Below are 17,798 nucleotides of genomic sequence, written 5' to 3'. Positions count from 1 at the left end.
GTTGATGCTGAATTCTCATGCACAGAGAGCAACACTGCCACCTATAGGAGGTTACAAGTCTCATATTGATAAACAAGCCCCACCAGATCCCACTACCCCCCTCCCCCATAAGTGACGACTAGAGTCGCAGTCAATGGTTGTAATGGAATTAACATCTATAGACTGGAGAATGACATCCCACTTCTGTACCGCTCCCATTTTTTCCCTTCTTATAGTTTTTGGGCAAGACATTGAATTTGATTTGATTTTCTCCCTATTCATTTTTAGATTACTTTGCATTATATAGCTTTATTAGATATGGCAATAGGCTCAATTAATTTAATAGTGTAATAGACCCAAACAACGACAACAACAATCCAGGATTGGGATGTAATGTCCAGTTCCGTTTGAGTCGGTAACCACGGGATTTGCCCCGATTGCAAATCATGTGATCTGATCAGGACATCCCAAGTTTTTAGCACATTAGAATCTACGCCAGTGTTTACCCCTTACATTGCTGTTCTTTTTTGAATTCCTTCAAAAGACAGCAACAAGGAGCACTGTTGGCTCCTGGGAAGTGTAGTTCTTTTCCACTTGTGTTACAGTGTAGGCTTATTAGAAATAAACTACAAATTGGCAGCATATGTCACGTAGTTTATCTTCCTGATTGGATCCCGCTCCCATCTGCTCTCATTCACCTTTTTATCCCGCGGGATTCCCCAAAAAATGTCAAACTCTACTTTCAACATCAATGGCAGCCAATGAGTTAAAAGGCAAAAAAAACAAAATCTGGAGTCTGGAGTCTCTTGCAAGAATAGACAAAGAAAAAAAACTTCTAAACCACACAAAAAAAAGTATGTGTGTCGAGGAACATTTACAGTTCAGCTCGGGTGCTGTTTGATGTCATGATGACAGAATTAGATCCTGGAAAAAAATGTAAAGGGCTTCTTTTCTCTCCCCTCCCCTCGTGAAAACAGCGTATATAAATAACTGATCTTTATTATTATGGGAGATTTAAAAAAGTCTAACTTCAGAAGTGCCAAACTGACCTCCACGTTCTGTTTTGAGAAAAAAAACTGAATCGCATTTGCACAAAAAACTACTGTAACTTCTGTTTTTTTCCTGTGACTGATGCTTTTATATCTAACTGTTGTTTTTATTGCACACGTAATCCATTAAATATTTATACGGTAGACCAACGTGTGTTTCTTTATCACTCATTGCAGCATCCACTTGAAGGTCTTCACTCTGTTTTTCTGCTCTTAAATGTGTGTTAGCCGCCTGGTGCTCAGATATCAGCTGCCACACATGCCGCCCGTTCAGCATAGTCGTGGATTTATCACTTGGTAAAACAGCATGGATTCCCTCTGTGCTTCCAAACCCTGTATCAGCACCAACTGAGAGCGGGAGCGCTCTGTTATTTGAGGGAGGTAGACTAAACAGAAAGTGTCTGCAGGCTCTGTGTGTGTGTGTGTGTGTTTGTGGTTTGGCCATTAACTCACTTTGTTAAAGAGAAATGAGCTGAACTGGTGCTGAGAGAATGTAAGAAAGTCTGCCCACATCACGCAGTTTGAGCCCTTCATTTCCTCATGCTGTGTGTGTGTTTGTGTTTGTGTGAGTGTGTGTGTGTCCTTGTATTGTTGCCAGGCAGATACAGTCCTTCACATGGCTAACCTCTGACATCAGCGTTTCCTCGCCTCTCTGCTGCCACCGCTGCGCCGCCACTTTCTCCCCGGTGACTCAAGGCGAGACCCCCCCCCGTCCCCCCCGTCCCTGCCCAGATACACTTAGTAGACTTAAAAAACCCTCTTCCCGTATCACTTCCAGCCCGTTCTCATCCCCGCCCCACTATTGTTGTATTTTTAACTGAGCCAGTGAGCTGCGGCTATTTGTGGCCTATTATGAAAGCCACATGTAAACACTCATCGCTCTCGCTGGCGTCTGCCAAAGCCTGCAGAGTGGACCCAGGTCACCGCAACAAGAGCGCGACGCTCAGATGGGCTTGAAGCTCTTCACATGCTAACAAATGATATCTGAAGAAGTGTAAATAACTCACCAGCCTCCATCCTGCTCTGAATTCATTTATTACACAACACACCAAAAAGGACAACCCTGTTACAAACCCTTCCTGATGTTCACTTTGACTCAAATTATTCCAGATTTGATGAATCAACAGTTTGGACTCCGGCCATACAATCTGTGAATGAGACGCGCTGTAAGATCTGCATCCTCTGAATCCAAACATAACCTTTATGATAGTCGGTTTATTGCAGCGCTGTTATTTTATACCGTCTATTTAAAGATGGAGGTGCTTAATAAACTGGCAGCTGAGAGCAAACACTAGCTACCTGCTATTCCAAGCAGGTTATGAGCGTGGATTTCAAACCAGAGGAGCGTTGTAAGTTATGAACTCTTGCCGTTGTCGGCATAGTGATAGTGGAGGAGTTCTTCAAATTTCAGGAGAAAAATATCTGCTTACATTCTTTAGCAACACCTCCAAAAAGAGAAGATAGAAAGAAGACTGGGTTTCAGTTTGCATGCAGGAAAAGAAGCTGCTGTAAAAGGTGCAGTGCGTAGAAGTTGTTAGCATTTGTCCAAAAAAGAAACAGTGGAAATGAAATATAATGTTAATATCTGTTTGTAAAGTGGCTTAAATTAAGTGAAGAATAATCCCCATGAAACTTTTATTTTCTATTTATCAGGAGAGAAACATACTTTTTATATATTCACATTACCATTAGTCCTACAATTGAGGTTAAGGCCCCCCCAAAAAATCCATTTTTTTAATTAATATTTTTAGTATTTTTCAGAGATTAAAGTCAGGGTTCTGACTTTTTTTTCTCAGAATTATGAGATTTAACTCAGAATTTAGGAAAAACAAAAAAGAATCCAATTTATTATTATTATTATTATTTTAATTATTATTATTATTATCATCATCATCACTATTTTTTCTGAGATTGAAGTCAGAATTCATAAACTTTTCAAAATTATTTTAATCCATTCTTTTCTGAGAAAAAGCTAGAATTCTAAAATTTAATTCAGAGTTAAAAAAAAAAAAAATCCAAAAAGTTTTTTTTAATGTTTTTTTATTGTTTCTGAGAAAGAGCCAGAATTCTGACATTGAAGTCAGAATTTAAAGGGGAAAAAAGAGACAAAGGATTAAAGTAAGAATTCTAGGAGAAACATCAAAATTCTGACTTTAATCTCAGAGTTCTGATTTTTTTCTCAGAATTCTGAGATTAACCCAGAATTATAAATGAAAAATAAAAGAACATCCAAATTATTAAAGTTATAATAATAATAAAAATTATTATTATTATTATTATTATTATTATTATTATTATTATTATTATAACAACTAATATTTTTCTGAGATTTAAGTCAGAATTCATTTACTTTTCCAAATTGTTTTTATAATTTATGTTTTCTGAGAAAAAGCCAAAATTTTGAGATTAAAGTCAGAATTTACAAAAGAAAAAAAAGAGATAGAGATTGAAGTCAAATTCTAGGAGAATCGTCAAAGTTCTGACTTTAATCTCAGAGTTCCAACTTTTTTCTTAGAAAAAATAGCAATGAAAAATAAATTGATTTTTTTTTTTTTTCAGTTGCCCTAGTCCTCCTCCGTAGAGTCCTGTTTACTAAGGCAGACATAACTAACAGCAATGTTTGTCTTCGGCAGATTTTGGAGGACAGTAAGAGTGAATATGGTTTTCAACACAAGCCAGAGAAGAAGAGAGGAGGCCGTTGATTTTATGGTAGACGAAGAAGAAGACGGCGGTTCTCTTTGAGGAATTCTCGTATTCTAGAAACTTAGTTTGCAGGATCTGAGGGGAAAAAAACGAGTGCTTCAGATCTAGATCAGGTTTCACCAACTGTTTTTATTTCATTCTTTTTTTTTTAACACAAAACAGCAATGATAAAATGCACTCCTGAAATCACTGTTGAGCACCATTGTCATTCTTTTCAAATGTTCATCTACAAACTTCTACCTTAAAAGAATAGCTTCCATGAAACTGTTAAAAATTGCCAGGTAGCTTTGTGTAGAGTTTATTCCACAGAGTGTGAATCTTTACCAAACCAAACCTCAGATTCTGGCTCCTGTTTGACCTGAAATCTGAGTGAAAGTCTTAACTTCCATTTTCTGTGATCTCTCCATCTGGTCTTCGCCATCGTTTTGATTGGACACCTCTCAATCCACCTGCTTGATGTCAAAGGTCATCAAAACCTCCATATCGCCGGACTCCCCCGAGGCAGCGGCTAGTTTCAGCTGCTGAACCCCGTTCCCGCTGAAAACCTCCCCCTCCCACACTCTGCTCTTATTCAGTTTCAGATCAGTCCGCGTCTCTCCCACTATGCTCAGCCTCTGCACCCCGGGGACCCTCACCCTGAAGCGTACCCATGAGAGAGGCTCCAGCAAGCCCACGCGAGGCTCAAAGAGCACGCAGCCTTTCCTCCAGGCGGCGTAGACGCAGGGGAAAGGAGGGCACGGCTGATCACAGCTGTTCCTCAGAACAAAGTCACACATGGGGTTGAAATCTCCACCGGGGGTGATCCTCGCGTACAGACCCAGTCGGTACACCCCGGCGTCAGGCAGGCTGACACTCACTGTCACTTTGGTGTCTGTGTATGTGCAGAAGAGGTGGCGTGAAAGCGGCATGGCAGCTGTTTTGTTCTCCTCTCTGCTGAGCACAGTGTGAAGCTCCACGTCCCGCTGGTTGTGGAAGGTGATGTTACACTTCCCTTGCTGGGTGCTGAGCAATGCAGTCGTGTGGCTGAATTTGATCAACCCTGCCTCTGAAGTGCGGGTCCCAGGTCCGCACACTGAGCTCAGGTTGGGGGGAAAGAGCTCGTCCAAGCTGACTACCCTCCCTTTGCAGTGCAGCAGGAAGTTTGCAGCGTTCTGAAACTTGACGTCTGTTTTCTCATAGTCCCGCACGAACACTGAGAGCCGGTAGAAGCCGCGCAGAGGGCACAAAACGTGGCAGGTCAGGACGTTCGGCTGGATCTGAGTGGCCAAGCAGCGTTTCGCAACTGCCGCTTCAAGTTCTGGGTGCACGAGTTCACACACCACCATCAGAGGCCGGGATGTCTTCAGCGTCAGCTCAAAGACGCCATCCTTCACCTCAGTGACCTCGCTGCCCTGGCTGCTGCCAGCCACACCAAGAGATCCCGCCACAGTCTGGAGACCCCAAGACAAGAAGGGGTTGTCTGGGATCACCTCCATGGCCCGTGGAGTGGGGCACTCAACTGTGAAGGAGCAGACCCAGAATAGAGGCGTCGTGGCCGTTTCTGGTCTGGCGAACACCTTAACGTCGTACACACCGCTGGCAGGCGGCAGGAGCTGCAGCTTCATGCTCCGATGTGACACCGTCAGAAGGCCGTAGGAGGAGTTGTTGGACTCTTTCTGCTCCGAGGCGCCGCAGTGGAGGAGATCCTGGTGCTGCGTGATCTCGTAGGTGAAGGTTGCAGGTCTGGAGAAGCCGAGACAGACGTTTGCTTCGCCATCGTCTGAATGAGACAATCAGAAATGAACTTTTAGAAGAAGTGTGCATCTTCGTTTGAGGTCATACTGCTTTTAAACACCGACCTGTCAGAATGTGAGCATGCTGAGGCTGAATCAGCCGGAGCCCCAGGTTGAAGAAAGTCGAGGTTTTGAAGACCCTCCTCTCGAATTCCTCCAGTGTGATGGGCACGTCCAGGAGCTGCCATTTCCCTTCATCGGGGAAGTGGGAATCTATGAACTCCTCAGGGTCCGTTAGGAAATAGAAATCATCAAACCTTAGAGGCAACAGATGGAGACAGCAGACTGGTTTGAGACCCCACTCACTGCTGGGTTTGGGACATGCACACACACAAAGGGGAGCAAGCTCAAACGTGTTGTTACTCTGTGGCCAATTCTCCTCCTACATCTCTCCTTCCATTTCAAACCTTTTCACAAAGCTCTCGTGCTCCATATCCACTCGTCCTGCTCCCCAACAGGCGTCCAATAGGAACCACTGTCCTCCCAGCAGCACGGCGTTCCACAGGTGGTCAGATTTCACATTCTTCAGGCTCTGGCCCTGGCGGTACCCGATGCCTTTACTGTGCCCAGGAACTTCTTGGCAATCAATGCCCACTTCCCTGTAAACAAACCCAACAGAGAGTGTTCATTATCTGCTGTTTTTCTGCAGAGCACACCTCAAGGTCGGAGATTATTCATCAGTTCAGGGTTTGTTATGAGAACTTGAAACACTCAGTGGACCAAGGATGCTGGGTATAAATAGAAGAGGAAGAAAAGTCTTTATTCTCTGTGTGCGAGTCCTCAAATGTGCGGTACAGTTGCACTCATGTTTGCACAAGGAGATTGTGCAAATTCTGTCTTGCTGTAAGGCAACAGTGCTTACCCCTGCACCACCCTGCAGCCTGCACAAACTGATCCTTACAATACACCATCCTCAACGCCCTGCAAGGCGCAGATACAATTTTGCACAAGGGTGTTGCATGCACATTGAGCTCTGCCGTTGCTCCACCACCCACAAAACCGTCTAATGCGTGGCGAGGTTCCCTTATCAACTGCATTCCCTCCTCACTCACAGTTGCAATAACTGTTAGGTAATAATTCACAATGGCATCATGGGTAAAGCGTGCAAGCTGCAGCAAGGCTTAATGGCTAAGAGAGGTTTGCTAGTGCATGGGTTCCCAAAATTTACTACACCAAGGCCCCCAAACAGCATTTGCTTCTGGTCTGGGACCCCCGGTGGAAACCAACACAAGAAATTATTTTCTAACTTTTATTTACTTTTCAATAATTATTACATTATAACAGGATACTCCTTTCTCACACGTAGCCAGTAGTGGTGACATGGGAAGAGCCTCGAAATTCAGTTCGTTTTTTTTAAGACAGCTTAATAATAGGTGCAAACTGCCAGGTCAACATAGATCATGGCATCCTTGCGCCAAAGTTGTAACTTTCACATGACGTGTGGTCAGGTACACTTGGAAACATGTGAACCCGACGATTACGGCTGTTTATAGGTTTTAATGTTTAGGACAAATGGTTTGGGAAAAAAAAGAAAGAAATATTTTTGAAAATAAAAGATGAAAAATAATAATGATAATACACAGATTCCATTTTCTTTCCTTCCCTCCAATATTCTAAGGCCCCCCTTGTGCTCCCCAGCAGCCCTCCCTTTAAAAACCACTGAGCTAGATAGTTCAGAAACAAAGTGGGGGATGTAAAGAGTGACAATCGAGCAGCAAAACTAACCCTGCTTCCAGCAGAGGAGCTGTGTGCTCTGTTTGGAAGTTTTCCGGTTTCTAAACATCCAACGAAGGTCAAAAGATGATTTTTTTGTAAAATTTGCCAAACGTTTGGCGTTACAGTTTTTCGATGTAGGACTGTCGGGGCAGATGGTTTTCTGCAACTGACTTATTGACAAAAGTATGTCAGCTCAGTGTTGCCCACTCCTCAGTAAGGTAGCTTAAGTAGCTTTTTGTGGGCCGAGAAGTTGCTGAATGACATCGCATAATTCCCATAACTGGTCGTTTGCATGCAATTGTCATGAAAGGTGTAGGAGAAGAATAGTATCGTAGGAGAGACAGAAAGTGAATAATAAGCAATGTAAATATGTTTAGAACTACCCATGAATTTTTTTCTGTCAGTTTTTTTTTTTTTTCATGTCAAAATGCCAACCAAAAAGTGACTCAAAAGAGACACATGCATTCAATTGCAAGCAGTCACCTGTTCTGGCTGCAGCTGGGAGGGACTGCATGAGAAATGAATACTCAACTACCTGCCGTTGTTTGATAAGGGTTAGCTCAATACGTTCTGTCAGGTCAGAGTCTCCAAACTCAGGGATAAAGTCACTTGATTCTTCGCTGGTTGCTTATTTGATACTTTGGTTAGTTACGCTGTGTCTGCTTCTGCTATGCTAACTAGCATTTTTAGCCTAGACCCTCTTCTTGTTGACCTTTTAGGTCAAACACATACAAAAACATTCATCAAGTTCGCAAGAGGCTAACTGGTTGTGGGTCAAACGGTACAAATGTAGATAACTTTTGTACAAATTAGATGCATGCTATCAATCAGGCTTTATTTGTTAGCTTTTTTTCAAATTATTTATTTATACACAGATTTCTGCTCCACATTTGTGCTGGTTGACTAACTGAAGTTTAATCCTGACTAGGGATGGGTACCTTTCACATTTTAAATGATACGGTACAGATGCCCAGTGCCTGGCAATCGGTATCCAGACTCAAAGGTAGCAAATTTCAATACTTTACTTACTTTTTTTGATAAAATATCATATTTTTTTCAATTTAACATATTTATTCTTCAATATATAAACTTGAAACTCTGTGTTCATGCCCAGCATAGTAAGTCTCCTACTCTTTCACTCCCTCACAGTTGCAAGGATGGGTTAAGGTACCTAATCATGGTACCTTTTCATTTAAAGTGGATCAATACTTGATACTACAGATAAAATTTAGTCATTACCAATTAAAGTTCCTGATTTGGTACCCATCTCCAACCCTAACCCTAACCTTGACCTCGTGATCAGAGCAACTTTGTGCATGTTTTTCAACATATTGATGTGTCCAGTTTTAGCTGGATTACCGTGACAATTTTTTTAAGATCAGGTACAGGAAATAGATATCCAGTTCTCTTTCAATGACAAATTAAAAATAAACAAAACAAAACTGATGAAACCACCTCATATCTAAAAGCTTGTTTAGCCTCTTTCAGCTCATTGTATTGGTTCAGATCTGTAAAAATAAATCTCATCAGCCTTTTGTTGCCTCAGTATGCAGTTGTTAAATCTCATGCATCCACTTAAGCAGCCAGTGAAAGAAATTAGCTGGTAAAAATAGTGGAGAATGTAGCGACTTAAGTGTCAGATTTTTCCCTTGAGAGTTTGTGAGAAACCTAAATGAAGCTACCGCGAAACTGAACCCTGTGCTAAAAAATTTGACTCTATTCCTGTGGCTAACAGTTCGTTCCTCTCTGCTGGGTTTTCTACCAGACTCATGATGTGTCAGAAACCAGAGCAGCCTGATATCAATCAACGCTGTGATTGCTTTGTTTACCTGCACATCTCCGTGCAGAGGTTGGAGTATCCGCAGCAAACGCCCCGACCGGTCGCTATCACCTCCTCTGGGGAGCTCACCTTCTCTGAGCGGCCGAGGAACCCGCTTACATCGTACTCTGGGAGGACAACAAACCTTTTAGTCCAAAATGAGCAAAGAAAAATATGATGAGACGTGGAATACAAAGAGAAACACCCACCAATGTTGTGGCACAGCCAGACCCAGATGGCTCGAACCTTCTCCAGCTCATTTCTGGCTCCTTGTGTTATACTCTGCGCTATCGTCTTCACATCGTACACACACTTTTCCTTCAGCTGAGCCACACACACACACAGAGAATTACGATTAGCTCATGTTTTTGGATACCTGAACATAGTTTGAAGTTCTTAAATTCACCCAGCATGCACCAGTGCCACATGAACAGTTTATAAATACTCCTCTATCATCTTCTTTTTGTGTTTCTGTGTCATTCAGTGAATTCACTGAGTTACCATTCATGCTCAAGGATGTCAGTGCAGCCTGAGAGCTGAGATATTTGTGTAACAGATAAATAGATGTTATCATTTATGATGCTTTTCCTGCAGAGCTCAGGGACGGCAGAAGATAAAGATAAATTTATGGTCTACTTTTTGCAGGCGAAAGACAGATGTGTCTGACTTTTTTGTCGTAAAAGCACAAAGACAGAGAGGATACTTATACCAAAATAAGAGCTGGAAGTATATTTTAGTTGAAGTAAGACGTGGATGATGTTAAATGTCATCACCTCTGCTCCTGCCCTGATGGCGTGTGAATCGACCTTGAAGAAAACCTCAGAGCTGGTGAAGAGATCCTTTCGACACCTCCTCTTCCCCTTCGCCGCCGAAAATACCTGCTGCCCAAGGTGTGGCTTCAGTTTCAAGTCTAGTTCCTTCGTCACCGCGCTCTTCTTCACCACGGTGATGGTCCTCGCCGCGCTCTCGGACGACAGCTGTCGCTTTGCTACAGGGCGCTGATCTTCGTTTTCCACCGTCAGTTTCTCAAAGACGCTCCGCCTGCAGACCACAGCGCTCTGGGAGGCTTCTGCACGGTCCACCGCGAGACCTTTTTGACTCTCTGGGACCCGATTCTCATCTTGAACCAAAGCTCCCACCACCGAGACACGGTTTGGTTCTCCGATGATTGTGTTCTCTTGGAGGTCGTGGAGGGCCAGAGCCTTGGCCTGGACACATCCCGTCTGGGTCACCTCATCTTGCTGGGGAAGTCGTGCAGCGCAGGAGAAGGGGAAGGAGAATTTCTGAATGGCAACTTTGGCTGACATTATGCTGGAAGCATGGCGTCCTAAAACCAGAGAGAGCGTACATACAACTCAGAACACATTCGCTATTTTCTCAGAACTATTTATAGCCACTGCTCTTAATCCTGTGAGCAGGTAGGGCTTCAGCACTTTGTTCAGTAGCTTAAGTTGCTGTGGGAACCCTTCACAAAAGATTCAAAGCACTACTGCACACGCTGAGTGGAGCAGAGAGTATTTCCATGCTGTACTTTCTGTGCAAGACAGTGATGAATTGGCAATTACATCTCGTCTATTCGTGACCAGAAATTAACGCAAAGGTTGGAATCATTCGTCACTGTCCTGGCTAAAAAAAAAAAAGTCAAAACCTTCGCCTTCCAATATCACGGAAGCGATGCTTTTAACTTTCTATATGTGATGTGATGAAGTCTCTGATTGATTGCCGTGCTGTTTATATGCAACACGTGTCAACACGCTCTTTTTATTCTTTCAGCATGGCGCTCTTTGAAACAGAGATGAAAATCTAACAGCTCTGCAACATGAGTGCTGAAGCACACATTTGGCACGGTGGAAACACTGACAGTCCTTCAACCAGACGACCCAAACTGCAACCCTGTGCTGGCACGTAGCAGCCCAGCTCGAGTGTCCTTCACGACCCAACCAAGTAGGCAGTGACCCTGACCTCTGACCTTCCTAGAGTGCAACCAAGAGATAGTTCCAGATGATAAAGCTCCAAACTAGACTCTCCTCTAGAGAAATCAAACATCATTTAAGCCCCAGATGAATCTTAAGATATGAACCCAGTTTCTGGAGGCTACAGCCCGACAGTCGATCAGGCTCGTACTCACCCTGAGAGGATTTCGAAGTGCCAGGCAGAGATGTTTCCACTGTGTGTTCTCTGTGGTCCCCACTTGCAGGGGGAGCTTATATACTCTGCCAGTGGCCTGCCAGGACAGGCCCCAGAATAACAGGACTAAAAATACTACAAAGCAGTTAAGACCAGCCAATAGAGTAAGCCCCAACTCCGGAGAGTGACGTCTGTGTGTGTGTGTGTGTGTGTCTCTGAGTGTGTTTGTGTGTGTTTTACAGATGTATGTTGTGCATGATCAGTGCGTGCATTTTCTAATCAGCATATGTGAGCGCAGAAGGGGGTGTGTAAGTGTGTAAATGTGGGTGCGCCGTGAGTCGTGTTTGTTGGCATGTGAGCATATGGACGGTAAATGTGAGCGTTTGCGCTGCGTAAATAAGTGGATGGAAAAGTTGGCATGTGAGCACGTGTTGGGTGCGATGGAGGCGTGACGTTGGGACAAAGAGCTGGTGGTTCAAAGAGAGGAACAGGCGGGTTTGTGAAGAGGCCTGGTGTACGGTAACCGCCTCGTGAACATGGAATACACACTCTGTCACCTCTGATTCTGTCACACACATCCAAGTAAACACTTAAACCTCCTCGAGGTTGTTTTCCACTCCAACCTGAGTCCATCCCAATCCAATCATAACAATAATAACAACTGAAAATGCATTAAAACCTGCCTTTGCTGCAGTTTGAGTGGCCAAATAAGAAATGAATACAAAATTAAAATCAAATTTTGCATATCATACAGCTCTGGAGTCGTTTGGAGCCATCTGGTGATCACAAGTCTAATATTTACCCTCCTATTGGCTCAGCTTGGGTCTCTACCAGCTTCTAAGGAACCATGTAACTCCTGGGTGGCCTGTGGTGGCTGTTCGCCAATGTCCTTACTCATTACTCAGCTGTGTTAAATACTTGTCTCTGATTGGTCAACTCCCCCTGATTACAGAGTTTAATATCCAACAACAGAAATGACACCGGATCAGTTGCTGAAAAGAAGTATTGGCACCTTCGACCCTTCCTGTTGACACTGTGGCAAAAGTACTTGCTAGCATTAGCATCTGCTTTTATAAACTCTGTGGTCAGGAACAGCAACCAAATGGGTTGTTTGGTTCGTGCCAACTTTGAACTGAAGGTGAGATCCAGTTCGGCTGCCCAGATGTGCCTCCAACCTCTCCTGAATGGCAATTATCGGTGCGGTAACTGTGCACTTTTAAAATCAATCATTTTTCTCATCCCAACACAGACAAAAAAATTCAGACAAACAGCATCATCATATGTGCATCTTAATTTTTAGTTAGTATGTACCTGGAATGCACTAAATTCATTAGGCTGCAAGTTCAAGCTTGAATTAATTCTTAAATATTTAAGTGATAAAAAAGAAAATGGAACATTAGTTTGTCAACTGTGTTATGGACAAAAGTTGTGAAGATTTTTTCAGCATAAATCCATATTTATTTTTGACTTATCCTGAATTTAGAGTTATTTGACATTTCCTTGCAAGACTACGCTCCCTAGAAATGTCCCTCATTATTTATATCACAGTTTGGACAAAATTTAAAAGAATTATGGCACAAGAATCATAGAGTTACACAGTTGCCATGTTCTCCATTTTTTGTCCCTTGTGCTAACTGCAGACCTTGAACATGCCACCACCTGATCTCATATTTCTGCTCATTTTCTTCACAGTTTGGTCTTTATAACATCTATAGTAAGAAGAGCAGAAAATGTTGGTAACACAGTTGATGAAGAGTTAATGCGCCCCATGTACAGACAATCATTCTGATGAAATATTGATGAGGAGGAGCTGAAACATGACACACTTTCTTCAAGGTTCCCACCAAAAAGGATGGGACCTCAGCTGATTTGGGTCATGTGACTTTGGAGCAAACCATTTCTGATTTATAGGTTTTTTTTCAATGGGTTTTAAATGGTTTTTAAAACACCTTTTTCATGTTCAACTAATAATTTTGAACAAATAATACTGAAAATAATCAACACAAACATGTATTCTAGTGTTAATTTTGAAGAGCAAACTTGACGTTTGAGAAATCAAACAGCACGAAAACTGAAAATTTCACACATGAATTGTAGTTTTAGCTAAATAAATGATGGAACCTGTTCACTTTATGTATTAAGCCAGCCAAATGACCCACTGTAAAATTGGTCATTGCTTGAAATTGATACTTGGGTCAACTGATAAGTATACCCCATGGACTTGCGAGTCATTCACCTGGAGGTTATGATAGAAGGAAGCTGATAAAAGAAAAACTGATTCACTGATAGATGAAAGTAACCTGGGAAACTACTTACAAGAGATCAAACAGGAAGCAGAGAGTATAAAATTTATACAAGCAGGAAACTATGAGCCAGCCCCACATGCTCAGAATCAAAGCCCAGCTCAGTGCGCTCTCTTGAACCTTCCCACTGAACCAATTTGCTGGTTTTCTCACCTTTCCTTTGAACCCAATTTCTGAACTTGTAAACATAAGAAGTGAAGGTCTGAACCCAGTTTTCATCAAATAAATCTCCACCAAAATAAAGAGGAACTTGTTGGATGATCACCATGAAGTATCACCCACAGATACATCATTATGTAACACTGCCATATGCTTGTGTTGATGTTGAAGCTGGGGCTCGGCGGAGGGATAGCCACCTCCACTGGTGGTGGATCCTGAGCCAGCTGACTGTGAAACCGAGGAGTAATAACGCCATCTGGAACAGCTGTCAGCCAAGGAATCTCGCTCTGGCTTATTAGGGAGAGCAGAGGGGCAGGGAGGGATTCTCTCCAACTCAAAGAGAGGAGGAATACATGGAGAGGAGATGTGAAGCGTTGATATGGCAGAGGAATGAAAAGGAAATCACTGCAGGCTGGGAGGAAAGGGGGAGCGCTAATCTGCTTCCAGGCAGCGCTGAAATTCTCATAGTGGGAAAATATGGATTTCAGTTCTTTCTCAGCTCATGAGCTTTAGATGTTGAAGTCTCTTTGTAGTTTATCCCAAAATTCAGAAAGCACTCACACTCCATAACTATCAGATAATAAACCTGTCAAGGCTGTTTCCAGAGTCTGGAGCCCCTTATATTTAAATTAACAGACTGTGTGTTTTACCCTGTGGCTGGGGTGTCATCTAAAATCATTACCGTACATATTAGGAGCTGTTTTTTGCACCTGTGAAACGTGGTGCTATTTTCTTTTGAGGTAGAACAAGAACAAGAGTGCATCACACCCCGCCGAGGACGAAGCCGTGAATCAGTATCAGTATTAAATCTCTGCTGGACCGACGACCTCTGGTTCTTGATATTTTTAGATGACTCAAGCTGGAGTAGTCATTGTTGTTGCTGTGCTGTCGTGATGCAGCACCTGGAGCTAAAATCTGAGCACACTGAAATAAAATAAATGAAAGTTTTGAAAGAGATTTCAAGGATACAAGTGTTCTGAGGGATTTCAGTACAACAAACATCTTCCTAAGGGCTCTTGGCATGAATGATTAAAGTAACCCTGTGAGTAGCCAAACTCTCCTGCCAAGACGTCAGCTCTTGTAGCAGCCAGCTGCTGGGTGAGTACGGGTAAAAACAGCTTAATCTGGATGGATTTGTTCTAAAAAAGACCAAGTGATGGGTTTTTATTTCCCTGTAATATCAAATAGCTCAATAAAAGTGCAGGCATTTCACTGCAATATCCTTGTTGCAGTAATTCTGGCGTTATATGGAAGGTAGAACGAAATACTAAATACCTGAAAGTTGCTGTTTCCCTGCACCAACATGTAGCAGCATGGGGAGCTCTTCTTCATCAGTGTTATGGTGCATTTTCATTCGGCCATCCTCAGTGATGAGGCTGTGGGTCTTTAATTTGGAACCAAAGTTTATAAAACTGTATATAAAGATGATCTCATTCAGTTCATTCACTCACAGCAACTAAGAGGAGGAAAACAATGTCTCTGTGTGTGTGAGAGTCAAAGACCTGATGAGAGAACTTTCTATGGTAGCCTTGAAGTGTAAAACATAACACAAAAAGAACTTTCATGTTTTGGTTTATTTTTTCTTTTGTGGTTTCTTTTCCTACCTTTCAAATAATTTTTCAGATTTTGAGTATATTCTTTCTTTTACATGTTTTCTTTGCATTGTCTTTTTTCCCTGTTGTTGTTTTTTTCTTTTTGTGTTTAATCTTTTAATCATGATTTTTTTTCTTCAATTCTTTTTTTTTTATTATTATTTTTCCTTTTTTTTTCTTTGTGTTTGTGTTTTCTTATTCTTTAAGTATTTTTCTTCTTTTTCCCTCTTTAGTTTGTATTTTCTTTGGCTTCATTAATATTTTTAGATTTTTTAAAGTCTCTTTTTCTTTTCTTTTCTTTTTTTTTCCTTTTGCATTCTTTTTTTAATTTTTTGTTTGTTTTGTTTTTTGTTTTTTTGTTTTTTTTTGTAGTTTTTTCTTGTGTCTTGTGTTGTCAGGTTTTCTTTTCATTTTTCCTGTTTTTTTTTCTTCATTTTTTGTCTTATCTCTTGTCTTCCTCCTTTTTCTTTATGTGGTTTCTTTTTCGTTTTTTTTCAAGTTTTCTTTAATTTTTTTTTTCATTTTCTATCACATATCTGTTTTTCTTTTTCTTATTCTTTGAGTTGTTTTTTCTATTTTGTTTGTTTTTGTCTTATTAATGATTTAATTTTTTTTATCTCCTTTTTATATGTGTTTTTTTGCATTCTCTTTAATTTTGAATTTTTTGTAATATTTTTGTTCCATTTTTATCTATTTATTTATTTATAATTTTTGTGTTGTTTTCATTTCTCTTTTCTCTTTTTCATTTTTTTCCATTCTCTTTTATAGTGATGGTTTTTTCTTTTAATTTTCTCTTTACCCTTTCTTTTTTTAAATTTTCCTTTTCTTTCTTTCTTTCTTTCTTTCTTTCTTTCTTTCTTTCTTTCTTTCTTTCTTTCTTCTTTGTCGGTATTTTTTGTGTCATCTAATTATATTTGGCACTTCGGGGCCACCACGGATCCATGTGTTGTCCTCAATCGATGGCATGTCTATCACAGTCTTCCTTGAATGAAATCTATCACTCAGCCTTTTCCTGGTTTAACTTCTGAACCGTGCTGTATATACAGTCGTTCTGTCACAGCCTGGCAGCTGATAGTTTTCTCCATGAAGGTAGCAGCGCATCCACTCAGCCTGGTGTCACTCTGAAAACTGACTGTCCAATTCACTCCTTCACACAAGCCACTGATCTCGTGCCTGTATGGAGCGGTGGGCGGGGTCACCACCGGTTCAGTGACTCTGCTCGCGCGTGCTGTCATCCACACCTGGTGAGTGCTAATGAGTCAACCGTTACTTTTTGAAATGTAACGGAAGAAAGTCGCTGTTTGAAGTCGTTTTCGGAGGATAAACTGAGAAAAAAGCGGTGAGAGGAGATTATTCGACGGTTTCTGAGGAGAGTGGACATTATGACAACTGAAAGGGGCGATGGAGAGGTGATGGGGATGACAGAAAACCGATTCACAAAAGGTAAGACGCATTTTTAAAGCTAACTTCTTGCTAATTTGGTGACGTAGAGGGAGAGCCTGAATTTTACAAACTTCTTATTATTGTGTAAGTTTGCTGCAGAGTTAGTTAAACAGCATCTCTGTGAAAGTATGTTTAAGTTAGAGACTGCTGACTTCAAATTGGGCAAATATCTAAGTGAATTTTTGGCTGTGGGAAGTGTTATGAGAAAGCTGAGACATTTAACATGATAAGTTGACAGTAAATAGTCAAACATAATTCTTGTTTTGGTACATTTAATGTCCCTCATTGGCTATCCTACATCTTTACTGTTTAAATGCAGTGGCATCCTCACATTTTCAAGACATCTCATGAAATTGAGCAGAAAATATGATTAATACAGCAGAAAGCATGGGGGTTATGAGTAAACAGTGTCACTGGTGCCAGAACATGTGTAAACAAGCAGCTTTAAACTCAGTAAACAGTGAAATGTGGCATCTTGAGAGCACCATGCTTTCCTGTATTTGTCCTGCTCCAAAGAATCATGTTTACACACAAGAGCCAGAAACTGTAAAATATGAACACCCTCTACATCATCTTTAGTTAAGTCCAGCGGCCACCACCACATGTAGGTGACAAAAATACTGAAGTCCTGAGGTCTTATTCTGTATGAAATATAGGATCTGACATGTTTGAGTTCTGGGATGAAATCCAAGGGTACAAGCTTCACAAGAAACACATGAAAGAGATGCAGAGAAGTAGGACATCCGTCTATATATGAAGCTATATCTATTAATACATCAAATATCAAATATTTTATGTGTATTTTTTGTGCTAATGCTTCAGTCCCAGACTTTACAAACTGACTTTTGACTTGTGTGACTAAACAGAAGTTTCCATCTTCAAACTATCATTCTGCTCTTCAACTTTGTCAAACATTTTTAAAACATTTTGTTATTTTCTATCAGTCAAGGATTTGCCTATCAGCATTTTGGCCCCAATACAAGTCTGATTTTTTAGCATTAAAGGGGACATATCATGCTGATCCCTGATTTAATACTTACATATAATATAATAAATTTGAAAACAAGACCTTTCACCCCCTGAATTTTCAAAAAATGGGATATTGTATTTTTTCTGATATCCTAGAGCGAGATTTG

At 41.3% G+C, this 17,798-nt stretch overlaps 2 protein-coding genes across 4 annotated transcripts in view; one reads left to right on the top strand and one right to left on the bottom strand.

Moving 5' to 3' along the window:
- Positions 1–3,989: 3,989 nt before the first annotated feature.
- On the bottom strand, positions 3,990–10,345 carry ky (kyphoscoliosis peptidase). Its single transcript, XM_074692639.1, has 6 exons — positions 9,812–10,345; positions 9,248–9,362; positions 9,049–9,166; positions 5,911–6,102; positions 5,570–5,760; positions 3,990–5,490 (listed from the first exon to the last, which is right to left on the bottom strand). Exons 1-6 carry the CDS (start codon positions 10,343–10,345, stop codon positions 4,172–4,174), a joined length of 2,469 nt encoding a protein of 822 aa, XP_074548740.1. The 3' UTR covers positions 3,990–4,171.
- Positions 10,346–16,394: 6,049 nt separating this feature from the next.
- Positions 16,395–17,798, top strand: part of slc4a11 (solute carrier family 4 member 11) — a 176,548-nt gene continuing 175,144 nt past the window's right edge. For all 3 annotated transcript variants that reach the window (XM_074692077.1, XM_074692075.1, XM_074692073.1), the window contains exon 1: positions 16,395–16,662. Coding sequence is in view for 2 of the 3 variants with exons in the window: in XM_074692075.1 (XP_074548176.1) it covers positions 16,602–16,662 (61 nt within the window). In the remaining variant the exon portion in view is untranslated. The remainder of the gene's footprint in view (positions 16,663–17,798) is intronic.

Source organism: Halichoeres trimaculatus, unplaced genomic scaffold (assembly GCF_033239565.1).
Source record: "Halichoeres trimaculatus isolate MK-OKI-2021-1 unplaced genomic scaffold, fHalTri1.1 fHalTri1_scaffold_17, whole genome shotgun sequence".
Classification (NCBI taxonomy): domain Eukaryota; kingdom Metazoa; phylum Chordata; class Actinopteri; order Labriformes; family Labridae; genus Halichoeres; species Halichoeres trimaculatus.
This window is presented reverse-complemented; position numbering and strand designations above follow the sequence as displayed.